This window comes from Nothobranchius furzeri, chromosome 7, assembly GCF_043380555.1.
Source record: "Nothobranchius furzeri strain GRZ-AD chromosome 7, NfurGRZ-RIMD1, whole genome shotgun sequence".
NCBI lineage: Eukaryota > Metazoa > Chordata > Actinopteri > Cyprinodontiformes > Nothobranchiidae > Nothobranchius > Nothobranchius furzeri.
The window spans coordinates 50,605,839-50,618,229 of NC_091747.1; the positions used below are offsets into that span (position 1 = coordinate 50,605,839).

Sequence of the window (12,391 nt, forward strand, 5' to 3'; positions counted from 1 at the left end):
CAAGTTTCACATTTGTGTGAGTAATACCAAGATGTTTCAAAATGTTAAGCGCTACTAACATCTGCTGGGCAATCGCTCTGACTTCAGCCACCTTTAAAGGACCACCTTTCTCTATAAGGTCCCACAGATCCTTATCCAAAAGCTCGAATTCCTGATAAAGAACGTCTTGAGAACAGAAACTGTCGTTCAATCTGATAAAATGGTTATTGCATTGTGGGAGTTTGTTCAGACGTTCTAATATTTTAGTCTCATTGTAAAAACTGCTGGAATCAAGGCTACTCCTTGTTTTCAAAACTACAACCTTTTCTGTTCCCCGTATACGGCACCTGGCCACCTCTCTGTATGCCCCAGATCTAACTACTTCTTCTACAATGTAATCCTTTGCATGGCCTTCAATCATCATACCTGGGATTAGTTTTGAAGATGAGCTTTCTGAGTCAGATGAGTTTGTCTCATGTGTGTCTGAGGAAGAAGTTTCCCAATCTGTAGATCGGTCTGGTGAAAGATTACCCATATGCAGTTCCTCTGTGTTTACTGTGCTGGTTAACTCTAATAACTTTTTGCTACACATTGCTTCTTCATTCTTCAAGACATGAAGTGACTCATTCTTCTCTCTGGTGTCAATAGAAGTTTTCTCTGCAATGTTTCCTCTTTTGCATTCTGTTAAATAACCCTCTACTATTTCTTTTGAACTAAATTTTGTACTGAATGCCAATTTATCACATTCTGCCTTTGGTAAAGATCTATCTAAGTCTGTTTGAACACCTGGCACCTGACTGGGCCCAGGGCGTTCGCTGATTACACTTTCACCATCTGAAGGAAATTTCCCTGGTTGGACATTTCTCATTAATTTACGAGCGTTTCTCACATAACTTTTACCTGAAGAGCCATCAAGATGCTCCATCGTGATGAAAGGGTGTTTTAGAGCATCAGCTGGCAGAATCCGGTTTGCTGGATCCACTGTTAACATTTTCTTCACGAGGTCAAGAAAAGCTTTGATATCTTCATTTTCAGTTGAGTTTTGGGTGTTTTCAGAGAAAAACATGTCATCCAGCGTTGTATAATCATCATAGGCTGCGTCTGCCCTCGTAGACACCGCTCCTCTCTTCTTTTCGTATTGTTTCAGGGTTTTAAATCTCCAAGAGCATTCAGACCCGTTCTTACCTTTTCTGAAATAGTCTGAGACTAGAGTCCCCTCGTCCAGTAGTTTTTGGTCAGGTTGACCAAGGAGCTTTATAATTATTCTCAGATTATCGTATTCGTTTTCATGTGGGAATGGAAAACAATGAAGAAACAGAACAGACAAGAGACAGCCAAGACTCCAAGTGTCCATAGCTTCATCTCGTGGTAGACCAAGAGTTATCTCTGGAGCTCTGTACGGCAAAAGCTGATAGATACTTTTCCGTAGTAAACGTTCAGTCTCACAAGCCGACCCAAAATCAATCAGCTTCACTCTGAATGGTTGTGCTTCATGATTTACAAGCATGATATTATCAAGTTTCAGATCTGTGTGCGTAATACCAAGATGTTTCAAAGCGCTAAGAGCTTCTAACGTCTGCTGGGCAATCACTCTGACTTCAGCCACCTTTAAAGAACCACCTTTCTCCATAAAGTCCCACAGATCCATATCCAAAAGCTCGAATTCCTGATAAAGAAAGTCTTGAGAGCAGAAATGGTCGTTCAATCTGATGAAATGGTTATTGTATTGTGGGAGTTTGTTCAGACATTCTAATATTTTAGTCTCATTGTAAAAACTGCTGGACTCAAGGCCACTCAATGTTTTCAAAGCTACAACCTTTTCTGTTCCCTGTATGCAGCACCTGGCCACCTGTCCACACGTCCCAGAACCAAGAACTTCCTCTACTTTGTAAACCTTTGAATTCCCCGTAATTATCATACCTGGCGTTAACATTGAAGGGATGCACTGTGAGTCAGTTGAGGATGACCCTTCGTCTTTCCATTTGATAGACAGGTCCATCTTTGAGTCCTCTGAATTAGCTCCTTCCAAATTTTCATTGCTAAACAACTGATTGAATTTCTCATCATTAGGTGAAATCTTCCTGGGGTCAGAGTGTGGCGTGTTTTTCTTTTCAGTTTTTGTTTCAATGCTACTGGTTCCTGTTCTGATTTCAGCCTGAACTGAATGTGAGGGATTTATCTTTCCCTCCTTACTAAAATCCAGGTCTGGGGTCTGTTCTCTGTTGCTGTTTGGAGTGGAAAGAGAACTATAAGTGTTTTCTTGTTCTCTGTGTTGGCATTCCTTCATAATCCTTTGGGATTCTGTTAAATAAAATTCATCTGAGATATAACGTAGATGCGTCATTGTTATAAATGGGTGATTTAAAGCATCTGCCGGTTTGATCCTAAGTGCTGGGTCCACGTTTAACATTTTTATGAGAAGGTCGATAAAAGCCTCTGTGTCATCATTATCTATTGGCTCTGGTTGATTGGATTTAGACAGAAAGTCACTTAAATCAGTGAAATTATTGCAATCTGTTTTCTTAACCTCACTTCCAGTTATTTTTTCAAATTCCTTCGGGGTCCGGAGTCTCCAAACGTAATCAGACCCCTGTTTCACTTTTTTAAAAAACCGACAACTTTTACATGCTTTTTCCAGTAGTTCGTTTTCAGGCTGGCCCAAAACATCTACGATAAACCTCATGTACTGATACTCGCAGTCCACAGGGCTCATGTGTTGCCCTAAGAACAGAAAAGCTAACGTACATCCAAGGCTCCAGATATCAAGGCTTTCGTCGAGTGGATAGGCCAGGTACACCTCTGGTGCGGTGTAACCACAATCTAATGGGATCTTTAAGTCACATAAGTCAGATGTCTTTGCAGAGTAGGAAAAACCAATCAGTTTGACACCATACTGATGTGAATCTTCATCCATAGTCATTATATTTTCTGGCTTTATATTACCATGAGTGAACCCAGAGTTGTTCAGAGCCGTTAGAGCAACTAACATTTGATATGCAATTGCTCTGATCTGAATAAGGTGAACAGGTGTCCCATTTTCTGCTAAAACTAATTCCAGAAAGGTTGAATCCAGTTTCTCATAGACCAAGCAGGTCCTGTCTTGGTATGAAAAACACTCAGAGAAGTTGACTATATTGCTGTCCTGGAGATTTAACATTTTCAGTTGTTTCAATATCTGCGCCTCTCTCTTATTTTGAGAATAAAACTTGTTTTTAACAAATTTTATTGCCAAAATTTCACCTGTTCTCACATTTTGGCACTCGGCAATCTGACTAAACTTCCTGTAATGTGATAATTTGTTGATTTGGTAAACCTCTGATCTGCTTGCAACAGAAATACCTTCCTTAATTCTGATGGTAGAATTATCTAAACATTCCTGTGTGGATTTTGCCATTTTAAATCTTCTTATGGGAGTCCAAAAACAAGTGTCTCTCTTCTAGACGATGTGTATATGATTGCTGTGTTCCTAAGTCTTAGGTCTATAGGGATTCTGCGCTTTGTGACGTCAGACGTAATATGTAAATGAGCTAACTTGGTAGTCACGTTGTACATGAAGCTGCGTCGTTCCGTTATCCCTATGGCTGTGTCCGAATCCAGAGGTAGGATGCTTGTGAGTACGGGTCCTCGCCGGTTTAGCAAGGCCGGGTCCTTGCTAGACCGCTAAAACCGGAAGTCAGCGGCTCTGAATTCGGACAGTACTAGCCTCGTTTTTATTCCCGCCCCCAGGTCCAGTTGCTTAGCTACCGTGACGGCGTCTAACAGGCTAACAAGCTAACAAGCTAGTCAGAGGTGAAAATGGATCCACAGCAGTATTCCCTTTTATTTTTGGTTTTTGAGGAGCTGCGACTGCTTAGTAAACGTCACCGGCCTTTGTATTTAAGGCTGAGAAGCAGCCATATCCAGGTAAAATTATTTTTTGTTTAGTGAACCAGCTTTCAGGCATTACATGTTAACTTTAGTGCTAGTTTCATTTATATTTTAAACAACAGAAAGACATGTGGCTGAATATACACATTAGTATAGAGTAGACTAACATGCATATAGTTAATTTAACCTATATTCATCTAAAATAATTAATGGAATGACATTTTAGAAGTTTGTATTTGATCATAATGCTTGGTTCTGTGCATAAATTTCATAGTAAAAGTAGCATTACAATGTGTTTAATGTGTATTGTCCTTTTCAACTTATGCCTAATAATGCCTAGCTCTCTTCTAAAAATCTCAAGCATTTATACAGGTTTTTTAAAATTGTTTTATTGTTCTCTACTTTTCTTTTAACAGAACAGACCCCTGTACTGTAGGATAAACATGAGTGTGCCAGTCCTGGACCGGTTTTTTTTAACCAGGAAGATCCCAGGCCAGATTTACGTCTGAGCAGGGAGTCTTTTGTGGTGTTGCTAAATCTCCTGAACCAAGATCGGCGACATGGTTGGGGTGCCACAATCGAGACCCTGGTGTTTCTGTTCTGGTTGGCAAGTGGAACATCCTACAGGGTGGTCTCAGGAGTATTTGGGATGCCTCGCTCAACTGTCCACGACATCGTCCATCGAGTCACGGAGGATGTGGTCGCAATCCTCCACCAGGTCATTCACCTCCCCAAAACCCCAGAGGAGATGGAGGTTGTGTCTCGTGGGTTTGCTGGGCTGGCTCGGCAGAGCTTTCATGAAAGCAGCAGGTGCGATCGACGGCTGTCACATTCGGATCAAGGCTCCGAGCGGTCCTGATGGTCAGTGCTACAGAAACAGGAAACTGTTCCCATCTATCATCCTGCAGGCAGTTTGTGACCATCAGGGCCGCTTTATCGACACCTATGTGGGCTGGCCTGGGTCGGTCCACGACTCCAGGGTCCTCTGGCACAGCCCACTGTACAGGCAGTCAGCCTTTCCTCCTCCAGGGCACTTCATCCTCGCAGATGGAGGGTACCCATGCCTCCAACATCCACTCCCCCTCATCACCCCCTACAAACGGGTGGTTCAAGGTGTGGGAGCCCAGCGCTTCAACAGCCATCATTCCAGGGCACGCTGCATCATCGAGCATGCTTTTGGAATGAAGACCAGGTTCAGGACCATCTTCCTGAAAGCGCTGGAGGTCCACCACACCTTTGTACCTCATGTAAGTTAACACAAAGTGGAAATACACTTTGGGTGTAATCTTTGTTTGGGAATGAAATATAAATTAAATTTTTATCTCTATTACAGGTCATCACAGCATGCACCATCCTGCACAACATCTGCCTCAGTGCTGGTGACATTATGGTGCAGGACGATGAACTGGAGGATGATGCTCCAGAAGATGAGGGAGAGGCTGTTTTGGAGGCAGTCAGTGGTGCCCTCTGGCGGGACCAACTTTCTGCCGAGGTGTCTGCTCTGGAGGAATTATCACCAGATCACAATTACTGTTAACAGGCAAGTAATTTACGTAGGAATCTCTAGTTTAAAAATCATTTAGTCCTGTTATCTGCTAGAGTTACAAGTATTATACTCATGATCTCCTTTTTTGCATATATCTGAATGTTAGTGATGTGACAGCCGTCGATTGAGCCAGCCCAGCAAACCCTTTTGATGGACGATGCAGTGGACAGTGAGATGAGGCATCCAGAAGCACCCTCTGCAGACCACTCTGTCTGATGTTCCACTTGCCAACCAGAAACGTTCAGCCACGGATCTCGGTTCCTGCACTCCATCCACCTCGATGATCCATGTTTAGTAGATTTAGCAACACCACCAAAGACTCCCTGCTTTCCAAGTTTACTGTATATATTTTGCTTTTATCTTAACTTTTATTCCTTACAGTGTTCCCTTACCATTTATTTACTATGTTGTTACTTGTTAAAAACTGAATAATAAAACTGTTAATGATCAAAAAAGAGTTATCAATAGAAATTTTATTACATTTAAACAAATAACAAAAACATTCAAACACATATATAGAACCTGAACCAGAAGAAACAAAGAAAAAAACCCATTTCTCTGCCATCCTTTCCATCAATGCTATAAATCTGTCCATCCTTTCTCTCCTCTCCTCCGCTTCCCTCTGTTGTCTCATGTCCTCCCTGATCAGGTCAAGGAGCTCATCAGCCCTTCTCCTTTTTCTCCCTGATGAGGAGTCCGGCTTCCTTCCACCACTCTCCCTGTCCTCTGTCTCACCCACTGCTGCACTTGGCCCTGGAGTGTCCTCGGGAATGGAAGCAATAAGGACAGGAGGCATAGTGGAAGGCCTCTGTCCCAACACCTCGTCCATGGGGACAAACCAGGGCCAGGTTTCAGCAGTGGGCTTTCCGCTGACTCCCTCTCCTGACCCTGGATACTTGCAGTCCTACAGACAAAGGGAATTAGAATTACAAGGCTTTATTGTCATTTAACAACAGAGAACACTGTGGGCATAATGAAGTTACAGATGCTCCTTAAAGGTACTGGTTCTGGATGAGAATAGAGAGGAATAGAAGAACAAAGTCAGATTATAAATCATAGTTGATAAAACATGCAATAAACAATATTTTAATTTATCAACATGGGAGATGAAAATTGTGTTCTGTGTTTTTTTCCGCCTAAAATGAAATTAAAAACATTAAATCAGTAATGTGGTTTCTTAAAAATTAACTTAAATAAACGTTAAACTTAGTTTTCGTTATTTTTGGCGTTCGTTACATGATTACATAAGATGCAAGCTCTTTTATGGTGAGTTTTTTTCCTATTAGACTTTCAAGCAAGTTTACGGTGGGGTGTTAACCTTAAAACAAATGATGAGAAGATTTATTCGCTAAATAAACACACACACACGGGAATTATGACGGGACCACCATACAAGCTCGTTCTCGCTGATTTCTGCTTAAAATGTACTTATACAAACGACAAATGTCTATAAACAGAACCGCTTTCAGCTTAGTTTTCTACCGCTATTTTCTTTTAAAAAGCCTGCTGGGATCAAGCTAGTTTACGGTGGGTTTTTTCCTATTAAACATTCAAGCTGGTTTTCGGTGGGGCATGTTTTAGCCTTAAATTACATGAAAAAAAACAATTTGCGGTATTAGATCTTATATAAAACACAAACCAAAAGTGCCCAAACACGTTTTTTTTTAACTAACTTACATTTTAAGCTGTACTAAGAAGGATGCTGTCTCCCCATTGAGTCTTCCAGAACGCCTTGTCGTCTTCACACGAATGAGTCTCTTGAAGAAATATAACTTGTGCTTTTTGTTCCTTACAGAATAGAAATAATGCCTTTCTTTTGGTAATTTCCTTTAGTCCTCTTGCGTTTAATGAAATAAAAGATATTCTTGACCTCATAAGGAATTCAAAACAGATCTAAACCCAAAAAGCAAAAACGTGAAAAAAACAAACAAATAAATAGATAAACAACAAACAAACCCTAAATTAGATATAACAGGAATGTAAGATTTCACCAAAGAAAACTAGCTTAGTGACTAGTAGAACTGTCCCTCTAAATGACTTCGCCACTCATTCGGAAAGCCGTCCCCATCTCCTTCTTCAGGGGAAGATCTGGGTGTTTTCAATAAATGCAAACGGTCCTCTGAAGTATGCTCTCTTGTTCTTCTCCCGTGCCTCCTTCACCTTCGGCCACAGCAGCCTTCTCGCTTCTCTGTCTTCCTGAATCAGATCTTCTGCAAATCTTAGACCATTTTTCTTGCATACATCACAGTTCTTGGAAAGCTTCCAGATGAGGTCTCTGCACTCTCTCTTCACGAACTGAATAATTACTTGCCTTGTATGGAGAGCATCTTTTTTCCCGATACGATGCACCGTGTCCACCATATCCTGGAAGCTCCACGGGACTCCCGGGGCGATTTTGTTCAGAATAGCAGTTACTGTGCCTTTTATGTCTTCGTTGTCTTTTTCACTTACACCCTTAAGTCGTAGGTTCCATCTCCTCTTATATCTTTCTTGTTCCTTACACTTTTCTTTTTTTGCAAGCAACTCCTCTCGTACTTTAACCAGTTCACTTTCCAGCAGCGTTGTTTTGCTCTTATTCTCCGCGACTTCTTTCTTTAGCTCCGTTAGCATGCTATGCTGTTCCTCCATCTTGGTGGCTAAACTTTCCAGTTTGTTTTCTTGCATATCAAATCTGTCAGACAGGTTGGTTACCGCATTTAGAATCTTTATCAGTGTAGAGTCCCCATCTTCTGTTTCTTTATCCTCCTCTGTCCTATTTTTCTTCTTGGACTGCACCTGCGGTTTGTTAGGAGTAGTCGGCGGCGCAACACGTTTGCTCCCGCTCACGGACTTTTCACCCGACATTTCCACACAGTAAGCGTGATCCTTTAAGCTCATAAATGCATAAGATGACTTCACTCCTCAAGCGACAATATTTTAGCCAACTGAATGAGAGTAAAAAGGCTATTTACTTTGCAATTTCGAGGGAAACAGTGAGAGCTCCTAGACGGACATGCTACTCAGAGCGCCATCTTTCGCACTCCTTCTTAGTCATGGATCCAACAAATCTGGAGGGGTGGCGATCTGTTTTAACAACTATCCGGGTAAGCTTGTGGAATATAAAGCAGACTCAAAGGGTCATTGGATAGTTGCTGTTTTGAATTGTGAGGGTGTTTTGTGGATTATTTGTAATGTTTACGGATATAATTTGATTACAGAAAACAAATTATTCTTAAATGAAATTTCAAAAATTATTGGAGAATCTAAAGTTAAATATCCAACAGATAATATATTGGTTGGTGGGGACTTTAACTGTGTTCCTGATGAATGGATGGATAGATATCCCACTAAATTCTCTACACATGTTTATAATCCAACATTGAGAAGTTTTTGTGTAAACAACTCGCTATCAGACGCTTGGAGACATATTAACCCGTGTGTTAGACAATTTTCATGGATACGTACAAATGGTAATAATAAGTCAAGAATTGATTTATGGCTAGTATCTCAAGCTATTTTAGACCAGATCTCTCTTGCTGAAATATCGGCAGCCCCTGTTACGGATCATTGTGTAGTTTCTATAAACTTAATTCCTAAGACAGGAAATATAAATAGAAACGGATACTGGAAATTTAATGCGTTATTTTTGAATGATGAGGAATACTGTAAAATGATTAAGAAACTATTATTGTCTGTCATAGAAAATCCTCATCTTGATTCTGCAGGGAAGAAATGGGAATTCTTCAAATATGAAGTCAGAAAATATTCTATTAATTATGGTAAAGAAAGGAAGAAAAACAATAAAGAAACAGAAAGACAATTGTTTAGGGATTTGAATAAACTTTGCGGAGATTGTACACTTTCAGATACAAATAGAGAGAAATATTTAAAACTTCAATCAAAACTGGACGAGCTTTATTTAAATAAGGCTAAAGGAGCTTTCATTCGGTCAAGGGCAAAATGGATAGAAGATGGAGAGAGGAATAGCTCATATTTTAGTAAATTAGAGAAAAATAGACAGACAAAAAATGCGATAAATTCACTAAATATTAATGGTAAGTTAATTAAAGATCAAAGAGAAATTTCAGTCAGTATTTATAATTTTTACCATCAGTTATACTCTTCTCACTTTAAAGAATTGGATTCCGTAAAATTCTTTAATTACATTGAAAGGTTTATCCCTCAAATTAATTTAGAATTTAAAGAAGAATGTGATATGGATTTGAATATTTTTGAACTTGACAAGGTGATTCAAAAGGTAGCACTGGGTAAGTCTCCTGGCCAGGACGGTCTAACCACAAACTTTTATAAATTCTTTTGGAAAGATATTAGAGAGCTACTACTTGAAGTTTTACAAGAATGTATTCGGAATAATTCACTCTTAACTACGATGAAATAAGGAGTAATAATACTGATACCTAAACCCAACAAAGATAAATCTAATATTGATAACTTAAGACCTATTACAGGTGCTGGCCAGTAAATTAGAATATCATCAAAAGGTTGAAAATATTTCAGTAATTCCATTCAAAACGTGAAACTTGTACATTATATTCATGCAATGCACACAGACCAATGTATTTCCAATGTTCATTACATTTAAATTTGATATTCATAAGTGACAACTAATGAAAACTCCAAATTTGGTATCTCAAAAAATTAGAATATTCTGAAAAGGCTGAATATAGAAGACACCTGCTGCCACTCTAATCAGCTGATTTACTCAAAACACCTGCAAAGGCCTTTAAAAGGTCCCTCAGTCTTGTTTTGAAGGCACCACAATCATGGGGAAGACTTCTGACTTAACAGCTGTCCAAAAGACAATCATTGACACCTTGCACAAGGAGGGCAAGACACAAAAGGTGATTGCTAAAGAAGCTGGCTGTTCGCAGAGCTCTGTGTCCAAGCACATTAACAGACAGGCGAAGGGACGGAAAAAATGTGGTAGAAAAAAGTGTACAAGCTCTAGGGATAACCGCACCCTGCAGAGAATTGTGACGACAAACCCATTCAAAAATGTGGGGGAGATCCACAAAGAGTGGACTGCAGCTGGAGTCAGCGCTTCAAGAACCACCACGAGGAGACTCATGAAAGACATGGGATTCAGGTGTCGCATTCCGTGTGTCAAGCCACTCTTGAACATGAAACAGCGCAAGAAGCGTCTCGCCTGGGCCAAGGACAAAAAGGACTGGACTGATGCTGAGTGGTCCAAAGTTATGTTTTCTGATGAAAGCAAGTTCTGCATTTCCTTTGGAAATCAAGGACCCAGAGTCTGGAGGAAGAGCGGAGAAGCACAGAATCCACGTTGCATGAGGTCCAGTGTAAAGTTTCCACCGTCAGTGATGGTGTGGGGTGCCATGTCATCTGCCGGTGTTGGCCCACTCTGTTTCCTGAGGTCCAGGGTCAATGCAGCCGTCTACCAGGAAGTTTTAGAGCACTTCATGCTTCCTGCTGCTGACCAACTTTATGGGGATGCAGACTTCACCTTTCAACAGGACTTGGCACCTGCACACAGTGCCAAAACCACCAGCACCTGGTTCAAGGACCATGGTATCCCTGTCCTTGATTGGCCAGCAAACTCGCCTGACCTTAACCCCATAGAAAATCTATGGGGTATTGTGAAGCGGAGGATGCAATACGCTAGACCCAACAATGCAGAGGAGCTGAAGACGACTATCAGAGCAACCTGGGCTCTCATAACACCTGAGCAGTGCCACAGACTGATCGAGTCCATGCCACGCCGCATTACTGCAGTTATTGAGGCAAAAGGAGCCCCGACTAAGTATTGAGTGCTATACATGCACATTCTTTTCATGTTCATTCTTTTCAGTTGGCCAACATTAGAGAAACAAACATTTTTTCATTGGCCTTTAGAATATTCTAATTTTCTGAGATACCAGATTTGATGTTTTCATTGGTTGTCACCTATAAATATCAAAATTAAACGTAATAAACATCGGAAATACATTGGTCTGTGTGCATTGCATGAATATAATGTACAAGTTTCACGTTTTGAATGGAATTACTGAAATATTTTCAACCTTTTGATGATATTCTAATTTACTGGCCAGCACCTGTACATTGCTGAATGTGGACTATAAATTATTCACTCATACACTGGCTAACAGATTAAAAAATGGAATAAATGATTTCATTAGTGAAACTCAATCAGGTTTTCTTCCAAATAGACATATTCATGACAACATCCGTCTGATTCTTGATTTATTAGATTATGAAAATTTGGTAGAAGAGGATGGGGCTATACTGTTCTTAGATTTTTATAAAGCTTTTGATAGCCTCGAACATCATTTTATTATAAAGTCACTTCAGCACTTTGGATTTGGTAAAAAATTCAATGATATTATTACATTCCTATACAAAGATATATCAAGTGCAGTTCTTCTTTCTTCGGGTACGACAACCAGATTTCCAGTTAATAGAGGAGTTAGACAAGGAGATCCTATTAGTCCACTTCTTTTTATTATAGCAACAGAAATGCTGACTTTACTAATTCAAAATGACCAATCAATTAAACCGCTAACAGTGGCAGGACACTCGCTTAAAATAATTCAACTAGCAGATGATACTGCATTATTGTTGAATAGTACCAAGGAAATTCCTAATGCCATGAAAACGCTGTCTTTGTTCTCACAAGCCTCAGGTTTAAGGTTGAACGCTAACAAATGTGAAATATTAACAATTCATGATACTGAGGAGTTTCATATTTGCGATATCCCTATTAAGAATGAAATTAAGTATTTGGGTATGAAGATTAATAAAATCTTTAAGGAGAGAGTGGATAACAATATTCAACCGATAATTAATAAAAATCAAAAGATTCTAAATAGTTGGCTCCAAAGAAATATATCAATTTTTGGTAGAATACTTTTAACAAAAATGGAGAGTATATCTAGATTAATCTATCCTGCTTTTTCAGTAGCTATCCCTGACCAATATGTTAAGAGAATAAATAAAACACAATATGACTTTATTTGGAATAATAAACAACATTTGATTAGG

The 12,391-nt window shown here is 39.8% G+C and overlaps 1 protein-coding gene across 1 annotated transcript; it reads left to right on the forward strand.

Annotated features, from left to right (window-relative positions):
* The first annotated feature begins 3,244 nt into the window (after window positions 1-3,244).
* LOC129167107 (uncharacterized) lies at window positions 3,245-5,748 on the forward strand. The gene is made up of 4 exons (XM_054751199.2): window positions 3,245-3,882; window positions 4,263-5,093; window positions 5,180-5,386; window positions 5,499-5,748. Exons 2-3 carry the CDS (start codon window positions 4,407-4,409, stop codon window positions 5,381-5,383), a joined length of 891 nt encoding a protein of 296 aa, XP_054607174.2. The 5' UTR covers window positions 3,245-3,882; window positions 4,263-4,406; the 3' UTR covers window positions 5,384-5,386; window positions 5,499-5,748.
* The last annotated feature ends 6,643 nt before the right edge of the window (window positions 5,749-12,391 follow it).

What these genes read in the sequence shown, in the direction of transcription:
- LOC129167107 (XM_054751199.2), top strand. Translation starts at nt 4,407, where the DNA reads ATGGTTGGGGTGCCACAATCGAGACCCTGGTGTTTCTGTTCTGGTTGG. An exon ending in ACCACACCTTTGTACCTCAT is followed by an intron (nt 5,094 to 5,179) that starts GTAAGTTAACAC and finishes TCTCTATTACAG; the next exon opens with GTCATCACAGCATGCACCAT.